This window comes from Diadema setosum, chromosome 1, assembly GCF_964275005.1.
Source record: "Diadema setosum chromosome 1, eeDiaSeto1, whole genome shotgun sequence".
Classification (NCBI taxonomy): domain Eukaryota; kingdom Metazoa; phylum Echinodermata; class Echinoidea; order Diadematoida; family Diadematidae; genus Diadema; species Diadema setosum.
This window is the reverse complement of record NC_092685.1, coordinates 12,627,499-12,650,206: the sequence shown is the minus strand read 5'-3', so window position 1 is coordinate 12,650,206 and position 22,708 is coordinate 12,627,499. Positions and strand designations below refer to the sequence as shown.

General features: G+C 38.4%; 1 protein-coding gene across 1 annotated transcript in view; it reads right to left on the bottom strand.

The window, feature by feature from the left end:
• LOC140236977 (uncharacterized) overlaps positions 1-22,708 on the bottom strand; it is a 76,348-nt gene that overhangs the window by 28,502 nt on the left and 25,138 nt on the right. The window contains exon 3 of the mRNA XM_072316930.1: positions 7,120-7,335. Within this exon, the coding sequence (XP_072173031.1) occupies positions 7,120-7,335 (216 nt within the window). The remainder of the gene's footprint in view (positions 1-7,119; positions 7,336-22,708) is intronic.

Below are 22,708 nucleotides of genomic sequence, written 5' to 3'. Positions count from 1 at the left end.
AATAAAGATATGAATGTCGTGTATAGCAAACACAATTTCACAACATTGCTGTTGTATAACCAGGAATGTCTATGCCTTGCACAAAACACTTTATTTGTGTCGAGCAAATGATTTGGGAGAATTTTGACAGCATTTTGTCGAAAACCTGGATATTGTCTCATTATCAGGATATTGAAAATCACTGACAATAAAATTCTGAAGAATGTTACTATTGAGCTCGAAAGTTGAAACACATTTAACGATCACATAGGGGGAAAGCCGTTATAATATGTGTCAGACCTAATATATGAGAAATCCTTCACAATTTAATGGAATTAACGTGAAGAACGCTCTAAAAATACTCAGTGCTAAAGTACTTTCCGTGTTCTCTACAAACACCTTAATCCTTAGTGTCGTGGTATGCATTATTTTTCTGTCTATTCAAGTGAACATGTCCATATAAAGCAACGATCTTCGACATCTTCGACATCTTCGACATAAAAATTGAATAGTCAATTATAATTATCTAGTTCGTTGTTGTGACTGTCTAATTTTTCAGTGGTATCATAATTACATGTTTATGAATTACTGCAGGGACCCACAACACAGTAGCATGCCAGACATACAAAATATTATTGTAAAGTCACTTGCTCATACATGTATAGTTTCCACAGTTTAGTATTTTTTGTTGTTGTTGAGAGTATAAATTTGAGAGGATTATTGAACGAGACGCTATGATTGTAAGTATCATTCGAGTTCCAAGTAAACAATAATGTTTGAATTAAAAGAACCCATCACTGAAATAATAATACCTAGACATCGCTGTTTTTACCTTTGACCGACAACTTTTAATCGTTAGGATTTGAAGGCGTGGGTGGATCCTTTACTCGGTGACGATTATGTAATGCTGTATCAAAGTTCAATCTTATTTCATTGTTTTTAATCTATATAATTTATACATGATATCAAAAAAATAAATAACCTGCACTGGCTGGAAAGAAATCTTTAAAAAAAAATAAGAGAAAAAAATTCCAACTCCTTTGAGACTTACTTAGCAAACAAGTGATATTTAAGGACCAAGAATAAATTAGGAAGCAGGAAAAACAGAAAAGATCAGGGTATGTCATTCTAGAAAATAAGAAGAGGGTAATCAGCTAGTTACACAGCTGCAGGCAAAGTCACATACGTGGTGGTATGTTTAGAACGGCCGAGGGAGCTGGGTCACTCTCGGGAAGAGAATGATAACAAAATAATAATAACACAGTGCTTATATAGCGCATATAACTATCGTGGTGTCTCTGTGCGCTTTAAGGGAGAGGGATGAAAATAGAAAGAGGAAATGAACCGTACAATGTATGTACCATAAATGCAAAACCAAACTCATTCATAATACTTTTTAAACAGAAATGTCTTGAGATCAGTTTTGAACTTGAACACTGTATGTATGGGAGCTTCTTTTATATAACATGGAACGTGGAACAGCGTTCCACAGTGTGGGAGCAGCATGAGCAAAAGAGAAAACTGGTTTTCTGAATACAGTGACGTTGTTACTGACGATATGGATTGAATGGGGAACACACACACACACACAAAAGAAAAAACTTAAACGATTCGGAGTGTACTCTGGAACACGAAGGTGAATACAACAGCGACTGAAGCTGTAATAGGTATGGAGTGGATGTGTCGGGTCAGTCATTATTTTGTGAACTTAGAGAAGTTTGTTTCACAAAGAGCAAATTAATTGGAGAAAGATCTGAATATATCAGCCGCTGCGATGAGCGATCTTCCTCGGTCTTTCTAACTTCTTGATGTTATCTTTTGCAAGGATGCCAGAGGTATACATAGCAAATTCAATGTTACCAGGCTCTGTATGAGAGACTGGTAAAAAAAAAAAAAAAAAAAAAGAGGTGAGAATACGATTATCATCACGAAGTTCTTCAGGTTTCCTCAAGAAGTACAACCTTTCGATTGCCTTGCCAAAAAACTGGCTCTGAGTTCCTATCGAAATTCAGTCTATCACTGTACCAAGGTACTCATATTCAGAAATCCGATCGATAAAATGGTTAAGTATAATCAACACTTCATGTTATATATCGTATGCAGTATCTTCCCCATCTCAAAATTTCGTTCTCAAGTTTTTTAACCTATACAACCACAGCATTATAGCACCTTTTTATTTATTTCCCAACTAAAACAACAATAATTAGGAGAACGCCTGTTGAGACGTTACGACCTTTAAATACAAAATATTGTGACAGTTACAATCAGTTGTATAATAACCAATATGCCCCGCGCCTTTAAAATGAACACTCTGCCAGATGCGTCCGTTGCGACACGGATTGCCGCCCCTACACGGATTGTCGCCTCCTGCTCGGGGCGACAATCCGTGACGGGCGTTGGCGGCACGGATTGTCGCCCCCTACACGGATTGTCGCCTGGCGACAATCCGTGTAGGGGGTTGGCGGCACGGATTGTCGCCCGCCCTCGAAGCACATTTTGATGGGTAATATCGTTCTGGACATTATCATTGAAATACTAACACATAACTTAAATGGCTACATCCATGCAAATATGTCATGTAAAAAGTCATGGTGAGGTTTCAAGGAAGTGTGTATGTGCGCGTGCACATGATAATTTAGTGTCCATTTGTGCGTGTGTGTGTGTGTGTGTGTGTGTGTGTGTGTGTGTGTGTGTGTGTGTGATGGAAGAATGTGTTTATTATGTCAGTTTTTTGCGTATGTGTTTTTTAGCTGCGCGTGGGGAGGGATACCTAGTAAGCTGTTGCTGGCATAAACGTTGATATTGATTTTATCAGCAGCTTTGAATTTGATGAGTTTGTTTGGCAGATTTGTATAATTATGAATTCGGAGTGGAGCTTGCGTGCGGGCAGATGCTGCTTTTCTGCATACGGTCCATTATGTCTTATTTATCAACATTGGGAAATCGTTTCATCAGGAAGGAATGTGGTATCGGTTCGGGTGTGCGTCGGTATGTGGGAAGGGGGTTACATTTCGTTATTGCAAAAGTTTGTTACTCTGAAGGCTCATTCGTCCGAAGGCTCATTCGTCCGAAGGCTCATTCGTCCGAAGGCTCATTCGTCCGAAGGCTCATTCGTCCGAAGGCTCATTATTCCGAAGGTTCGTTATTCCGAATTTCATTTTTGGATCAACGAACCTCTAGGTATAGGGAATTGTGTGTTTCGGATATTAAAATGAAGCCTCGGAAAAAACGAAACTTCGGAATAACGGAACCTTCGTGTGTGTGTGTGTGTGTGTGTGTGTGCGTGTGTGTGTGTGTGTGTGTGTGTGTGTGTGTGTGTGTGTGTGTGTGTGTGTGTGTGTGTGTATGTATTTGGGTTCGTGAATGTGGGTGTGGGATGATTTAGGTTTTGTTTAATCAGGGGTTGGTGGGTTGGGGATTGGATTTGAAGAAGGATTATAAATGGTATGACAGATGTTGGTAGGATTTAATATTTAGTATAGATGTAGGCCCTAGATTTGTTTCGGATGGGGAGGGGAGGGGGTGGTCGGGTTTTTTATGACTGATTTCATTCTAGATTCGTGTAATGTATTTGTGGTTTTTTTTATGTATATGCCCTTATAAGTAAGAAGGTGTTACATGATCCAAACCAATGTTTTCAAGGAATATAGGTTTGGTAGGGCCCTACATGTCAAAACTTTCTCGTGAAGAAATTGTTAGTAGGGTTGGTCTATAATCGAGTTATCTATGTTGAAGTATGATTATTTGTGGTATAAATTGACAAATGGATTTGTTTCTGTTTCAAATTGCCATTTGTAACTTTTTTTTTCATGTTACACCCAGAATGAGTCGATTTATGAATGATTTGAATGAAATCAATGAATATCAAGGAAAAAAAGTGTTGAGTTGGTCTATTTGCATTATGAGGATTTGTTTGAGTGTTTGTTGGTGTTTGTTTGTATTACGTATGTATTAGCGGTATGCAATGGCAGTTCGTTTGTGCTAAAATCAACTAACGATTGAAAAATTTTTTACGGCGTGTGGAAATTATTCGCTCATGCATAAAGCATGCCAAACCTATTCTGGGACTAAGAATAGTGGTATGGACGTTCTAGTTTGTAAGACTGATGGAAGAAAATGACTGCAGTGAAAAATGAACAAAGACAAATAACATTTGGGGAGGGTACCTCCCTCGTATGTATTTTCTCTCGGTCTCTCTCTCGCCTAGCCTGCCTCACCGCTGATATTGGTTCACGCACCCATACTATTTTTAGATCAACGCTGGTGTGAATTTTTTAAACACGTGCTCATACACTCTGAAGGCGTTTGTATTGCCACAGTAGCGTCGCTATATTCCACATACACACGTAAGCATACAGGCACACGTATACACACAGACAAACAAACCACTACCACTATGACCACCACACATGCACAGTTTCTACATAATTGTATTGTATTATTATACTCCAAACACACACACATACACACATTTACACACACACACACACACACAGACACACACACACACAACAAATCATACACATCACATATCATGCAGCTCACAATACACACACACACACACACACACACACACGCACACACACACACACACATACACACACACACATACGCATAACTTACCAGTCATACCCATCCCACCAAAGCTTAACACCGGAGGAACCACCCCGAGCCCGGGGCGACAATCTGTGACGGGGCGACAATCCGTGTCGCAACAATTTTTTTTTTGCCAACACGGATTGTCGCCTTCGAGGTCAAAAACTGTGAACTGCACAAGCGTCACGGATTGTCGCCAGGCGACAATCCGTGTAGGGGGCGACAATCCGTGCCGCCAGCGCCCGTCACGGATTGTCGCCCCGAGCAGGAGGCGACAATCCGTGTAGGGGCGACAATCCGTGTCGCAACATGCGTCACACCTAATCAGCTCGGAGACATAAGTATCTCGCAATTACAGTCAAGTAGTTTGCTTTTCTCTTCATTTTATTTCTTCATCTTTCAATATTTTTACACATTTATTAAGTTTGGGTGTCGTTGAAAGATGCCTATCTCCCAATGAATCTAGACATAAAAGGTTTTCACATTTCTACATGGTAGACCTGACTTGAAATCGAGGATCCTGATTGCGAATCCTTCGAATGACTCTAATAACTGAAAACGAGAGTATAATTGGGCAGCAGAAATTTGTTGTTTTCAGAATTTCAGCAAGATTATTCGAAGTTAATGAGACCTCCTGAAGTGTAAATAAGTGATAACGTGACAGCTTGCCAACTCCGGCCTTATCTTCAATTGCGTGATTATCAAAATTTCACAGACAATTTTTGCGCAGGTACTCTTAAAAAAACAAAAACAACGACAACAACAGGCGAGCATTATCACGTAAAACGAAACGAAACACGTTCGGAGGTATAAGCACCAGAGGAGCCTATAACTGCCACTATCATCCTTTTCAGGTTTTGAAAACATGACCCCGGAAAAAAGGTTGCAAACTATCTTGAGTATGCTATTGTTGAGATGAACCGAACTTTAGTAATTGTGTACCAAGTACTTTAGAAGCAGAAATGTGTACACAGAGAGAGAGAGAGAAAAAAAAAAGGGGAAAGACAACCAGACCGAGGTAAAGAAAGATAGAAACAAGCAAAAATCAAACAAGCTAAAAACTCCGTGTTCATCGCAGCTTCTTGAACAACTCTGAAGATTGTGAAACGAGGGCATTCTTTGACTTGGGGAGATTATGAAAGAAACATATTGCGCAGGAAGAGAGCAGCGGCTGCAGTTGGAAGACCTCAGTGCCACCCATCTCTTTGAATCTTGGACTAACGATTGTGATGATGGCATCGTGACGCATGTCATTGATATTTCAAGCACCAAAAAAAAAAGTAACCTATATGGTTGATCGGGATGGAAGTTTGCAATGAAGAAGAAAAAGAAGATAGAAGGAAGAATGTCCAGTAGGAATTTTCAACGTGCTCAAATAACTTCGTCCTGGCAAAAAATATCATTCAACAAGACCAAGATTTCCTTTGCCTTTACATTCAATCTTTTGTTTTACTAACTGATCGCTCGATTTAAGTTTTTCACATAATGACAGCATTAAAGGGATGGTACAGTATTGGTGGAGATGAGAATTGGGCATTTAACTATCTGCGAGATACCAAGAAAACACTTATGAAATAGTACAGAGGATACCATTTTAAGAGGAATTCAAAGTTTATTTGAAGAAAATCGAGTTTAGAATGACTGAAACATCCAAAACAAAGTAAAACAAAGCGATCGCAATAAAGTGTGGGTCCCACACTTATTAGAATCGCTCTGTTCTGGATATCTCAGCCATTTCAAAACCAATTTTCATCAAATAAACGTTGAATTCCTCATGGAATTACATGCTCTTTCATATTTCATTAGAGCTTTCTCATTATCTCACAAAAAAAAAAATGTTAGAAACTTGAAATTAGGTCTCAATCAAAACTATATGATCCCTTTAAGGATTTATTCTGTCATGTGCTGACATGTGTCTTGATTCTACAAACAATATTGATAAGAAATGTTGATGATGTCGTGAAAGTTGATTGAGTAAAGACCGTCTCCTGAAATCTGTCTGTGCATGCGATCAAGACTGCGACAATAGATCCGAAGGAGCAATCACGTAAAATTCACACAAATTTTAATCGAAAGAGCACATAGTGTATCCTGAAACATCTAAAATATCATAACGATCATAATTATATAGACGTACGTGACAGTTTTTCCTGTTCTGTCAGAAGTATATGTATCATAATACCTTGTAAGCATTTTCAAATTATATATGTGAAATACAATATTCTCTTTTATGATCACGCTATATGTTTTGTTTAAACAGCAATCCCTCATCATATCAGTCTCCCTAGACTGAGATATCATTAATATTTCAAGTTACGTTTGGATGCCCTGTATTCACTCCTTTTTTTCTATTGTGTCGACAGAAAGAGATAAAGAAAATGGCATATCTAAAGAAGATCGTGCACCAGATGAATTCAAAGGGTATACTTTTGCAAGAGTTCTGAGTGCTGACTTAAATATCTATAGTCAAACTCCAGAATGTCTTCCCTTTGCCGAGAAAGATACAATTACTGTAACAGATTTTGTGCAAGGAAAGTCTGTCACCTGTGCTCTGGGAATCGTAGAACTCCCGGGGGCTGAGTAGATCATCATCGGATGTCTGCGGTGCCGTGATGCCGTTGTAGCTGGGGCTTGTTTGTCCGTTAGCCATGTCCTGGATCTGAATCGTCTGCAGCACTGCAGCCCCGCCGTTTCGCGCCGAAACGTACGACTTCTTCGGGATCTTGGAAGGCACGTTGATCGTGACAGAGTGCGATGATTCTACAAGGATATGGGATGGAAAGAAAATAAGTCACTACGTATTGAACGTAACGTTTGGAGACTACGCTTTACACTGTTACGCATATTGCAGTAGTTCGTATTTACTTCGCCGAACTCAATGCAGTTAGAAACCCAACTTGCAAAGGACAGAACATGTAATTATCTTAGACAGTTAAGCGCGTGTTAGCAGATATTGTATTTTAAAGGGGATGGCTAGTAACTGATCAGTGGGAATCAGTGGGAATGCTGGGAGATGATTCAGTCTGAGATGATTGTTTCAATTCTTGTGGGATTCATTTAAGAGTACATTATATATCTATTGTTGTGTGAAAATGATTTGCTTCAGAACGGTCTCATATTCAAGTAATGTGCAATTTAATGCTCCGTCACTGTACAGGCATGCTAGCCTGGAAACATTAAACTGCACATTACTTGAATATGAGACCAATCTGAAGCAAACAATTTTCACACAACAATAGATAGGCCTATATAATGTACTCTCAAATGAATCCCACAAGGATTGGAACAATCATCCCACAGCATTCCCACTGATTCCCACTGATCAGTTACTAGCCATCCCCTTTAATCTTTAAGTAGGTTCCATCAGTTTTACCTTTAAATCGTTCTTTTGGATGATCTTTTTCTTACGGCCCTATTCAAACTACAATTATGTATGTTCCTACAGTCGCTCTACTGCAAAAAAAAAATAATAAATAAATATATATATATATATATATATATATATATATATATATATATATATATATATGTAGAATGTGTCAATTTTCAAATACTGGGAAGGGGTACAACAAATAAAACGACTTCACTCGGAATCACGACAGGTCACAGCAGCTCAGAGAGAGAAAAATCAATCCTTCTTTCAGAGATTCATTCAACACCTCAAATAGTCGGCAGTGATTGACTGGGCGAAATGTCGCTATTCTGCCACTTCTTTGGCATCATTCCTGCTCGTATGTCTTCTTTTAAACATCACGTGAAACAAGACCTTCGTGAGCTCGGTCGAACATGATCGATGGTAAAATATCCCGAGGCTTGCGTGGTGGCATAGACCAAGAGATGACGCAAACCGGTGTGATATTTGCCCCCCGTTCATCGGTTCGATGTACAGAGAAGAAGCCCGGGGAGTATATTTACAGTCAATTAGAGAACTAAGTAGCTATTGACCGTACATGATCCCTCCAGCCGCTCAGTCCGGGGGAACCGCTGACGTGGATAGAGATTATGTTCAGGGACTGTGGGTCGAGGGGATGGGATGTTGTAGATGTGCAACAGCCAACATTTTTTTTTTTTTTTGGCCACTTGGTGTGAAGAAGAAAAAAGGGAATTAGTGAATTAGGTGGTGTCTTAACAGAAAGAGCAGTCAGGTCGAGTGGGTTTGAAGACACGATGATAAATATAGAATATGAAAAGTGATTCCGATAAAACGTAATAACAGTGAACGATTCTGGATAAGTTCAAAGTATATGTTCATTTTTCGAAACGGTGCTCTGTCTGAAGCAGCCTAATTTGAATTCAAATTACATTCAGTCATGCAAGACATTGCAGTATTCCTTGGAGTTTGGTCCTCGTTATCAATTATTAGTCCTCGGGAAGCGGTAGGAAACAGTCAGACCCACGTGGTTGCTCGTTTGTCAACCATTTATGGCTTTCTGAGTGCACGGTCACGGAAAAAGAAAAAACGAATCCATACGAACTCGACTGAAAAAACATTAACGATTGAAAGGCGGGAAGAATTTCAATCAATTTGTAGGCTGTTTTCTCATATTTGAATTCAATATATTGGTATATATATCCGCCCTCACTATGGTCTCCCATTGGTACGGTGCAATGAATGTCATCATACTCTACGACTCAGAGGCCTCTTTTTGCATCCGTACGATGAACTTTAATTCACATTAAGCATACGTTTGTAATGACCAGCGTTTGAACCTGGAAATTCATCTCCAATTTGGGGGATTGTTGTTCACTTGCAAATGATAGTATAAACTATTAAGGGTCTTTTCGATTACCTTTGTGTGTGCATGATATATATATATATATATATATATATATATATATATATATATATTTATATATATATATTATATTCGCATGCCCTATATTGAGAATTCAGCTCTCTTCTTTATATACAATTGATTATTATTCTTTGCCTTGTAAACGATTTATGAAAAATACAATATGTGACATTTAATTACAAATGTCAAGGTACGAGGCGTCATCCCGTTTCTTAAAATGATAGTGCAAATGAACTGGGGTAAATACGTCTGTATACCATGGTACTCCACTAGGAAAAAACAAACAAACATACCTCACCTGCAAAAGACATCGGTTTCACAAGTGAGACTTAAAAAGCATGTACATTGTCTCTACCTATCTCTCTCTCTCTCTCTCTTTCTCTTGTATATATATATGTATATATATATATATATATATATATATATATATATATATATATATATATATATTCGCATGCCCTATATGCATAATTCAGCTCTCTTTATAATACAATGGATTTTTCTTCTTTGCCTAGTAAACAATTTATGAAAAATGACATTGAATTACAAATGTCAAGGCATGAGGCGTCATCTCATTTCTGGAAATATTAATGCAAATGAATTGGTTTGCTTAGAAAAAAAAAAGGCATTTTCCTCTGAACGAGAGCAGAGTTCGATGCGTAGTTATGACAATTCATTTCGTAGCGATGAGTCACAGGCGTCAATAACATTCATACTGACGCAAGTAGATGGTTGTTTGTAGGTGCGTGTGTGTGCGTGTGTGTGTGTGTGTGTGTGTGTGTGCGTAAAGTCGTTTTTATATACAACACCCTGTACAACATGTACGTTAAAACTTATACAACCATCTGTTCATCGAATCTTTTAGCAGAGTTGAAAGAAATCAGTCTCTTGCACTACTAATGCGACTGTTCACATCAAACACGCACCGTGCCATCGCAACCGGAAAGGTAACCGGAACGGTTTTTATGCGATCGCTTTGGGAGCGTTTTAATACGGTCCGGACCACAGAACCCGTTTCGCGACCGGAACCGGATTCGGTTTGACGGGACCTTTAATCCTCTCCCCGTTTGATCGATCAATCCGTGTACTGCCTGGAGGCTGACCTTAAGAACGTCTCAGCAAGTTGGAGTGAGGTGGGCGGGTAGGCGGCCCAATCTGAATCGCCTGCTTGAACGCAAACATCATTATCGTCTAACTTGGCTCACGTTCAAGACGCCTTGGCAAAGAGCGAGGTTAAAGCTTCACGTGGCATAATTGTAAACAGGCGCTGGGGTTGTATGAAAAAAGAGTAAAGTCAAATTCTCACCAACACATTTTCACTTATTTAGTTTGTGCTTTTAGGGCGATTGTTTGGTAGTCATCAAACTTGTTGCGGAAGTAAACAACAGCTCGCCTGGAATTACAGGAAAGCAAAGAATGACGTAGATATATCAGGGCAAGCTATCGCAACCAGAATGGGATGACCAGAAATTAAATTAAAGGTTTCTTTCTTTGTCTTTTTGAACTAAAATCTCCAAGATAACATACATTGAGCACTAAACAAACATTTGACATTGTCCTCTTAGAAATGCGTAGCAATTCAATGAATTCTTAGGAATTTGTGGCTCTAGCCTGTCAAGCGTGTATCATTTCATTCATCCAATAGCCACTCAAGTGCTATGTTCACATCACATGAAGATAACTGACAGATTGTTACCATTACAATGTGCGTTGGCAACCATTCTTCTGTGAGTACATACACTCCCATAGATCCAGCAGCTACTTCAGCACAGTGCCGATGACACTGACATTCCTTACTGGCATGATGTTTCGTGGAAGCAGGGAGGTGGAAGAAACGTCATAATAATGTACGTCTCATGTATGCTGATTAATATTCACTGAAGTTCTGGCAGTATTAGACGCTTTCATAGAAGTAGCTATCAGTAAAAGTAGGATCAATGCTATGTAGTGCAATATGAATAAAGGGATAGGAATGAATAATGATTTCGACGGCACTAGAGGAGGTCGCATCTGTTCATGTTTACAAATAGTTTACAAATATTGCACGGTATAACGAATGCATTCAGTAAGGCCAAATAATGCACGACGCGCTAGAAGAGCCCCTGGATATATACCGCACCGAGGTCCGCAGGACAGAGCGCGGTTTATCCTGGTCGAGCACAGAGCGCATTATTTCCACCCACGGATGCAAGAGCAAACGTGCGTTATTTTGTCTTATACAACTTCTCCCTCCCTACTGAGCTACCCCCTAAGAAAGCAAACAAACAGTGCATAAATAATTGAATTGTATTCCTAAATCTTCACGCTCACGCCTTGGGGGAAAAAAAATCACAGCTAACGATAAAGTTTCATATCAGTGCAGCACAGCACAACGTAATATTTGAGCTCTACACGCCCGGTAGTCCTATATAGTATCACACACAGTGCAGCAGTATAGAGTACAGTATAAATATAAATATAGAGATAGATGAGCGCTCCACGCCCGGTCATTGGCACTTGAATTGATGCAATCATTCTGAGTGCAGGAGATGTAGTTTACACCTTTAATGGACTATACTTGCAGGCATACAATGTAAGTAATCATTGTGTACACCTTTTATGATTATTTTTTTAAGGGAAATATTGTGCCACTTTCAATCGGTAAAGTTCGTTTATGCACTCCAATGTTATGTTATTAATGCAGCCCAATGAATGTCATGTGACCCGATTAGAGCCAATTAGAATAGAACATTTTTGGAAGTTGTATAATCACAGTTAGCACTGTTGGAGAAGAAACAAAAGTCTTGGTGTGTCTTTAAGTCTAACTATTCGATTAAACTTGTAATGAAATTTTTACTTTAACTAGTTCTCGGTCAATGGAAGAATATGTAAAAGTAAACAAGGACAGAGTACAAATCAACTACTAATAAATGAAAACGTAACATATAAAAAATCATACAATATATTTGTGTTGGGTGTTTTGAGTGTTTGTGAGCTATATGAGTATTGCGTGTGCATGTGTGTGTATTTGTGTGTGGTTTTTTTTTCTATTAGTGTTTGTGCGTGTGTGTTATTGTATCTCTTTCCATGATGTTCATTTGCCCGACCGGGTTTCCGTACTAAAGGTAATCAACCTTACATTTTGAGGGGGGGGGGGGGTGTATGCTACACGTGACTGCCTCAATGTTACGTCCAATTACTATTGACATGAGTTGCTCGCTCCACTTACCACACAACCAGACCAATGGAATTATAGCTGGCGTAATTCGGTGAGCCTTGTGTACCTCACCAAACACAATCATCGCAGAGATCAAGTTTGAAAGTTCAAGAGAAAGCACCAGAAAGAGATAGAGAGAGATTGAACTCATGAGATAGCCATATAGTAACCAACCTCAAGCTTTAGACTCTAAGTACTCTTCAATCGTCGATCTACTTCAGACCGTTTGTTTTTGCTCGATAGAGTTGAAATATATTCAAAAGATAATCCCCCCATAAAAAATGAAGCACACGATAGGACTCATGATTACTATGACAGGTATGAAAGGTGAACACCCTATACATTTACTTTGCATCTTTGTCTTCATATTGTCAAGCATTGATGTCAACATATTATCATTACAAGGATATGCTATTTGGAAATCCCCAGAGAATGAGACAACATAATGATTCATTAAACAGACACTGCATGCTTTATACTATTACAAGTAAATATATCTCTGATTTCGAAAACATTTCACGGAGTGTAGGGATTATATCGTCCTGCACTGACAGGGTGAACCATGTCCGGTTCTTGCCTCCTTGGACATTACGCTTTTCCCATCATGCCCCTCTTGTCCGAGGTGTGAAAATAGGTACCTGGCAACGCTGAAGTGATTACTAATGGCATGGCCCTGTGGGGAGGAACAGTACGACCGCTACACAAGCAACTGTGGGTAAAAGGCCATATGATTTTCATATTACTACGTGTATGTAGCTTGTGGATCTACTAAATAGACAAGAGAATAGCAAAATAATTAAACATAACATTCCTCCTCCTCCGCCCCTCTCTTTCTCTCTAGAATTGACTAGCATCACTTCAAAGTCTAGGTAAACATCGGGGAAAAAACCGTTGTAAATTAAACGCTGAAGACTGCTTTTACCTTAAAATCGAGAAAGAAGGTATGAAAGGGTAAGAAACTTCATCAGAATCTTACATTTTCCTTGCCGTCACGAAATCGTCATCCGACGGGTAATCCCCAGTACTACAAGCCCATCACATCCCGTGTTGGCACTCTTATGCTTCGCAGCAAGGTTTGAAAGATTAGAGTTGGACAATTTCACAATAACAGACTTTAGATCTTCCATAAAGACACTATTTTATATCAAAAACTTAACATTGGCTTTGATCTGATTCCAACAAAGGTTATACAAGTACTAAAACTACATAAACACCTTAAATTCTTACGACGAATGAGTCGCCAAAAGGCGACACTGCACAGAAAAAGAAAAATACACATTTTGCAAACAGACGAACCGACATACGAAGTCAGATACATGGTAAAAATTGACAGTTTGAGAGGTTTGTTTTTTTCACATGATATCATTTCATTCGATTTGTACACACATATCTATGTCTTTGGTTTTATCAAGAGTGAAAGTATTGAAAACAGAACAATAAGTTTAGAAGTAGGCTTATGAGGTTGCTCGGAACAAAATGTTGTTAGTGGTAAAATTTTGAGAGGTGAAATGGACAGGAAGGCATACTATATCCAGCGGTCGGAAAGAAGTACTCCATAGCGAATTCATCGTAGAGTTCGACACGTTAATCGACTAATCAATCTTCTTATAAAGGCAGCAGGAGGACAAGCTTTCAGCCAGCTGAATCCATAAGAAATAGAGTCCGTACGTCACAGATCACGTGGCCACTTCAAATTATGCCTGACATCGCGCTCGAAATAACCCACATGATTAGATTTCGCGCCCATTTACAGGCAAACGATCAGCGACTAGCCATGCCGTGTTTTATTAAAACGACATACATACACACAGCCGCGCCGAGCGGAGCTATAATATGAGCTCCTCCTATTCTTTGAGTAGGCTGAGTGAGGTAACCGCTAATGAATATGTATTGGACGGTAGATTAAATCAGTTGAATCAATTTCGTCAATTATGCGGATACATGACAAGCGTTAGAATACTAATGTACAAGATTACGTCGAGGATACTAACCGACAGCTTATGAGAACCGGAGCTCCGAAATACAACTTGTATTGACTCAACTCGTCGAGCAATCTGCACTAGACATGACACACTGGCTACCTGCAATGATTACATGACAAAAACACCATTCGTTTGGAGACTATTAAAAGTCCTGGTTTCCTTTGGGGGCAAAGATTTAAAAATGTTCAAGATATTACTTTTGATACATATGTGAAGGTCAGTTGTATCACAAAACATTCTACCATATAAGATTTTTGCAATAAAGCCTAAAATATAAGGAGATGTCACTATTTTTCTCATTAAACCGTAACTGTAGACGGTTTAGTCTGAAAACATTTTTATTATAACTGTTGTTCACATTTTGTATATTTAACATTCCTTAACATGGATTATACTGGTTCAACTTTTTGCATTGGCTATTTCTATCCCTAACTCACATTTTAGGACTATTTCAAAGCACTAATGCTGGGTTTTTGTTTCATCTGCAAATGGTAAAATATGCCTTTAAGCTGGAAATAATGCAATGCTATTTGAGATTTTAAAACAGGATGCAAATCGCAATGTTTATCGTAAAGTTAGAAAATAAGTCAAACGTTGTCATATACTTAGGAAGAAGTAGAACAGAAGTAACATAATGACAACATAGCCAGTAACTTTCAGTCAACCTCCGATAAGAAATTGTGAATTAGTTCTCAATAGCACAAAAATTCAGCGAGTGTAATTAATCACTACACAACTCATTGTCCTTTATTTTTTCATTGTCAACCATTGTCAACAAGCTAGTGATAAGCCTTGAGTATGTCAAGGCATGTTAGTGTTGCTTGACTTCAAAGAAGGCAAGTGGTATATACAGAGAAAAGGCGGGTAAAAAGAGCTGACAAATGTTGGGGAAATATAAAAGCTATCGACACTCGACCCCGCATTGATATTTAATATTGTTAGTAAACTATGAATCGCCTTTTCGTTGAATAAATAACATGTGATTTTTTTTTTAATCTCCCATCGAAGTTTTGTTGTATGCAACGTCTTTTGGGGAAAAAAAAAGAGTGGGATGCTGTGTAAACTACGTACTTACGGCTAGCTATTCTCTCTTAAGCCACAGATAAGTAACGACCTGAAGCTAATTAAGAACCGTAAATTTTTTTTTCTCACTTGGGACTAACTTCAAGGAAATTGACAGAGATAGCAAGTAGGTCTGTGCGTGAGTGCGTGTATGTGTGTGTGCGCGCGCTCATGTGTGTTTGTGAGGGGGGGGGGCTTGAGAGAAGGAAGAAAGGGAAAGGAGAGGAAAAACGACGTCGGGGGTTGTGACCTCAAATGATAATGCTTTATTATCTGATATATACCAGTAACGATTCCACAGTCCCAGTGCACCTGTGTGAAATAACCTGTTTTGTCACTGACTCGCCCATTCGTAACAATACCACGTCTCCTGAAGATGTCAGGCACTCCAGAGCCAGTTCCCCGAGGAGACATTGACTTTCAAAGGTTTCCCATTATTATCCAGCGTCATCTATCATCTTTTATAACATGCCAAGATGCTACAAGCATGCCAAGATGATAGAATCATAGAGCTCCTGCGTCATTGGCTGGAGCTGCTGTTAGCTCTTACCAGAAGAACATTGTATTATGCATATCATGCTTCTCTCGGTCTTGAAATGACAATAACGTTGCCACTTTATTGTATTGCCACCTTTACCTTATGGGTGCGGAATAGTTAGCGAAATGAAACGGAGGACATCCTTAAGAACTGACGCTAAGGGGTGGTCTTGCGTACCATCGGACAACTGGCTCGCTACCAATGGCACTGTGAAACCATCGAAGGTGTTGTCCAAACTCTGACGCATATAGCTGAAAGTGCAGGCTCTCATACACGCAAAGTTATTATACAGACAACTCCTCTTATAACAAGGTCACTGGGACCGACAGTTTTCTTTCGTTATATCTAAATGTATATAAAGATATAATGATAAACAATAATTCAGGGACCTGAATTTTTACTTTGTAGTAACGAGAGTTCCGTTATAACTGCGTTCGTTATAACGGGAGTGCACTGTATTTTAGTATACTTGTGTGTATACATATGAGCCTGCACGTTATTCCCTGGCATTTGGCGGCAGGTGGGTTATAATGCCGCAACGAAAGATGTCCAATAAAGGAAGAAATGAAAAAATCATTAAAGAAAATGTGTGTCGTTATTACATGTATTATGTTCATTACATTGTTGTACCGATTTCATGACATTATTTTGTTTACCCAACCATTTCATTGTATACTCAATTTGTAGGAGATGAAATAAAACAACTTGAACTTGAATATACAGATTGAAGTATACCCCTCTTGAGTAAGGCTACTCTTTCAAGCACTCGAGTGGAAGAATTACCTTTGCCCTCTCTCTCTCTCTCCCTCTCTGTCTTTCTTTCTCTCTTTCTTACAGGACATCTTGTTATAAACACTTTTATTTAAGTTCAGTCGATGAAATACCGCAATAAAGAATAGATACAGTGAACACGGCAGTGAAAATAAAGCACGCACGGGCTTTCAACGGATACATCGAATATGGTGTATTTCTCTTGAGGTATGAAATATACACGTCGTTATTTCCCTCCGCGGTACGAGCAAGTACGTGCATCATACAACATGTTATATACACAAAGCAATATTGTTGCTGCCGTGATTGGAAATTCCTCTTTACAAGGAGGGTATCTTGTAAGAATGTATACTCTAATCGCTCATTCCGTCGACCAAATCGTAGAGTGCACCTTTAAGGTGTTGACTGCTATTCCCACATTCCAGAGGGACGCTGAGAATATGGGACATGCTATGAATACAATTACGTGCTGCCGTTGTGGATTATCCTGAGATTCCCAGTATTGTACAAACGCGAACGCTCCTATAAAACGCCTCAAGTCCTATTCGTCAAATCGCTCTCTGTGAATATTGATGTTTCTACCTGTGAATTTTTTTACTCTATCAAATACCACATTCCTTGCCCAAAATGAAACATTATTTGATAAAATACAAACGAAGCAAAATATTGACTGATGGACTGGCGTAATTGTGCTGTTGTTTGCTCGCTGGAGCAGCCACGAATACAAAGCGTACATATTCAATAGGACTGCCTGTAGTGAAGAGAAGGTCAGAGTATTGTCGGGTAATGCACGTAATCATGATCACCCAGCCTACTTTCTTCCATTTTGCATTATGGCGCACCGTCTCTCGTGTCCATTAGCTAACAGCAATTACAACGTGGGTGACCCGAGCACGGACGAGGGTATCATTAGATCGCATACGGAAAAACAGGTTGGCAGTGGCAAAAAACAAACAAACAAACAAAACAAAACAAAAAGCGTGGAAACGCCCAAAGGATACCATTTCAGCCATCTTTTTTGTGCTTCCTCTTTGTAGATTCGGATTTTAACAATTTGTTGGTAGCTTGGCCTTTGAAATAAAACTCTGCTTCAAGTTTAAGTTGATTCCAGTGGAAAAAGAAAAGTTTCAACAAACGTGACAGTAGAAATTTTTACAAAAATTGAACTAAAAAAAAAACAGCAAGGTTATGAAAACTTAATAGTGTCAGGTGTATGCAAGAAACAGTAATCCTGGTCACCATCAAATAGCAATACATTAGAACGATAATGAAGTCACACGTCGTAAGTTGATCTCGTATTGGCGTTTATACAAACGTTCGCTAGTAATGTCTTTTACTTTTGGCGAAGGTGAAAAGAATAGATCATTTCCCTTGCATTATTTGTTGTCAGAGTCAACAGTAATGACAAAATGTGTAAAGTTGCCTGATAAAATAAAACGACACGTGATTTCAAACAAAGCCACGGGACAGTTATGAACCAATGGCTACATCATATTACCCAATTTTCATAGGGAAAAAAAAGTGGTTGCTGCTTACATCATTCTGGCATAAAAGTAGGTACAAGTTCCAAGGCATGTTTTGACGAAACGTTTCATCTTTCTGTTTGTTTGAATTTAAGTTCTAAATCTGTTTCCTAAAGTCAAACTTTAGAGTAATAAAAAAATGTAAACGCTTTTGAAAGAACAGTAGATCATGTAATTCATGGCTTTGATTCTAGTGCAAAAGCCTAAGTGCAATTGCTTGTATGTAACAAGGGAGGGAGATTTCCGCCTTCCTGTATGTACGCGTCGTTGGGTTTACGTTCTTTTGTAACGTTTGGCGTTCTGTGTTCTGCGAAATCTAAGGGCACATTAATTTTTCCTGATTTCTTTTATATTTCATTTTCTGTTATAATTTTGTAATAAATGTTATTACGCTATTCTTGGTTTTTTTTTTCGTTAATTTGATTTAATTGATCTGTTCATTTTTTCTTTTGTTATTGTAACATTATAGTCTTAGCATTTGAGGAAAACAACCTTACCTGGCCTGCTGTTCGAGCACATTTTATCCCATGATTGAATAACACAAACAGCCGAACAATAAAATTTGAAAATAAAGAAGAATGCACTTTAAACTCAGAGCTCGACATCGGATATGGAGGCAGTGTCAAAACAAGCGACACGGTCTTATACAATTACAATGCTACGAGCAGTTTCACATTGGAGAGACGCATGGCGAAAACTTATAGTAAACGGTGTTGAATAATTATCACCATTTCGCATGACGAAAAACAGCCAACGAGGGCAGTATGTCTGCGTCACAAAGAAAAGTATCAACATCCTATCGCAATTCTATTATGGGCGGTAAGACTGCACTAAACATGCCGGCGAAATCTTTATTTTCTTTCTTTTTGGAGGTTTATTTGTGTGTTTGTTTGGGTGTTTTTTTTTTTTCTGGTTGTTTTTGTAGTTGTTGTTGTTGTTGTTATTACTTTTGTTTTCTGATTTTTTGTTGTCGTTTTTTCCATGTAATTTCAATATAACGTTTGTTTGACGAGAGCAATACTGTTGAGTCATACTATACGTGAACACATTACCGTAATCTAAATTTATGTAAATATGAATGTGTGTGTGGAGACTACAGTATCAGGAGGTTTCTATCACCCCCCCCCCCCCCGCCCTTTCTCACCCCATTTTATTTTGTTTATTGCATTGAGTCAAGCTTTTTGCGTATTGTTGGCATTCGTAATTATATTATAGATAAAAGGAAATTAAATGAATGAATTTATAGATGTATAGAATGTGCAATAAGAACGATTGAAATTGTACAAAATAAGCAGAGTGATTAGTACCACATATAAATACAAATTGTTTTAAGATATTGGTGCAAATTAATGGAACTGCAAAACAATGTATGGAACTGCAAAACAATGTCATATACAGAGAATGAATACATCAAATAATTTTTTTTTTTCGAGAAAAAAGATCAAATGAAATGGTAGGCCCGTCATTTCTTGCTGTAATTGCTGGTAGCATCTGCATGTTTTCATTAATTTCTCTCTTAATGACGTCTGACTTCAGTACGTAGTGAAACACTGTTGAATTATTAACGTTGCACAATGAAAATACCATCAACTCGCAAGACCATGCATCTAAATTATGCGATATTAACAACATGAAACTGTTGCCGTGATATGCAGTGCATATGGACGTTTGCATGTGCGGAGAGTCTGCACAGTTGCTTAACGAAAAAAAATGGAGCTGTTCATTGGGTTTTATACGCTGTAATTTTTGCATCATTACACACTGTCACAGATCCACTAATTGACTCCCCTTATCGCCATAATAGGTATGCCCTTGTGACAAAAGGATGTTTTGAGCACGGCAACCATGGAATGACGTCATCCGCCGATTCTTCATTCAGCCTAATTTGGGATCACAAAATCGAAAGGTTTATTGAAAAGTGATGTAAACACTGACCTTAGAGCGTGCATTGAAGTTGAAGTAGGAGAAGAAAAGAAAAAAAAAACCTGCTAAATTGTGGATCTTTGCCCATGGAATGTAGCCATAATTATGATCACGTGACCAAGATTATAGGAAGGTTTACAGAAAAGGGACAGGCCCCAGACTGTGACGTCTCGACAATGAAGTTGGATTCTGTTATCATAATCGCAGGAAGATATTATAACTGTGTTTATCTTTATACCAGAGCCAAGAGCAGATTAATAGTACCCGACTTCAGCGCCAACGCTCATGAACTGACATTTGTGATTTTTTTTCTTTCTTCACTCCAGAATCTTAAAAAAAAAAAAAAAAAAAAAAAAAGATATTATTGATAGTTGTGCTAAAAGGGTAAAGTTGAGATCAGGCCTGGTTTATTTTGGCGGCAAACTGAGCTCATAATTCATTAACCTTTCTCTCGAAGCTTATTACAACGTAAATTGTAAGATATCTTTTGTCCGACATTGGAAGAAGATCTGAGCATTTATTAAAGCATATATTTCTTTATTTTTCATTTATACCATATTTAAAAGCAAGGACAGGCATTTTCATTTTTTTTTTTTTTTGCGCTGAGACTTTGAAATATTTCGTCATAATTCTCTACTTATATTATCTTGCCCTTTTTAGGTATTTTGTTTCAATAACGTAAGAATAAGAATTCCGTTACATATCTTTAATAAATGCTCTGATTCAGACTCAAAACCTTAAAAAAAAAAAGAAAAAAAGGACGTACATGTACGACTACTTTTTCTTTGCGTCCAGAAAATTATTGGTGAATTCTAAAGCACTAACCGTGTACCAGTCACGTATGTTTTTAATTATTTGCATCACTTCTCAATTATCTGAATAATGATAATTAGATTAAGGGAGGGAGCAGCCCCCTCAAAAAGAAGTTAAGATAATACGTCTGTGGAGAATGAGAAGGGCTTTAAGTTGTCTCGAACACTATGGGTTTTGTGGTCACTTAACGCCCTTATCATTCTCAACTGACGTTGAGCGATATTTCAAATATGAAATGTTTTTGTTCTGTCTTGAACACGTTCAGAGGGAGTACACATCTTAACCGTGAAGGAGAGCAAAAGCATTACTGTGTGTGTGTGTGTGTGTGTGTGTGTGTGTGTGTGTGTGTGTGTGTGTGTGTGTGTGTGTGTGTGTGTGTGTGTGTGTGATGTAGTGACAAATTCGTTATCAGTTGTTTCAAATCAATGCAGTACCCTAACCCCCCGCACACACACGCACACACACACGCACGCACGCACGCACGCACACACTTTTTATTTTCTTTTACCGAGAAGGGAATCTAAACATCTATGTGGCAGAGATCACGTACATGTAGGGCCCTATGCCTTGTCTTGGAGTACAAGAGGGCTTTGTATCAAATATTAAATCATATAAATGCTCACTTGGGGCAGTCACTTATTCATTGCGACACAATCGCATTTCACCCATCGTATACTCATCTCCACATAATGTGTGTATCATTGTGAGTGTGGGTGTATTGACCAATGTGCACTCTTGTGCATGTGTTGACGTATGTGTGTACAAGGTAATGCTTGTTTTTCATATCGCTGTTTTGACTCAGATCAGGAAGGCTGTTTTCATTTAAACAAGTCTAGTCCAATGGCGAGGTAGTCATTATTTTAGCAAATCAGGAAAATATATATTTGCGGATGTTCCATGCGTGTACAATGAATTATGTTATGTTAGGATTTGAACTTCTAACTTGTGCAAATCTTATTGAAGTGTTTGTTTGAAAGCAGATTTTTGTATGCAAATTATTTACTTTGATTGCATGGACTCCGCGAGTGTTTGCGGGTGTTTATGTCTGAGTCGAATTATCATTATCACCTACTCAAATGCAGCAACTATAGTAATCATAATCATTGATATGCCTTATATCTTATTTATAGGCTTATGAAATATATGGTCGTTCTAAATCTTATGCATATTTTTTTTTCGCAGTAGAGTGATGAGGTCGCAAAAGGACCATTCTTATTAAAGGAACATGGTGATACAAAAGTTGTTGTATTGCTCATCCACCATTTATAGGAATATGAAATCCGTTCGTCCAAGAAGCATTTCGCGATATGGAGGGGCATGTCACGCAAATATTATCACGTCATTGAATTTAAAGCGCCTTCAAACTCATACCAACAGCATCAACATCAAGGGGTCGATGTACGTATAGACGAAAGGCGCATCATTGAATTTTGCGTCATTTTACAGCATTGACTCTCTATATGGTAAATCATTCCTATTATAAGTCACTTTTCGAACATTTAATTGGTCTACGAATAACTCTCTCAACC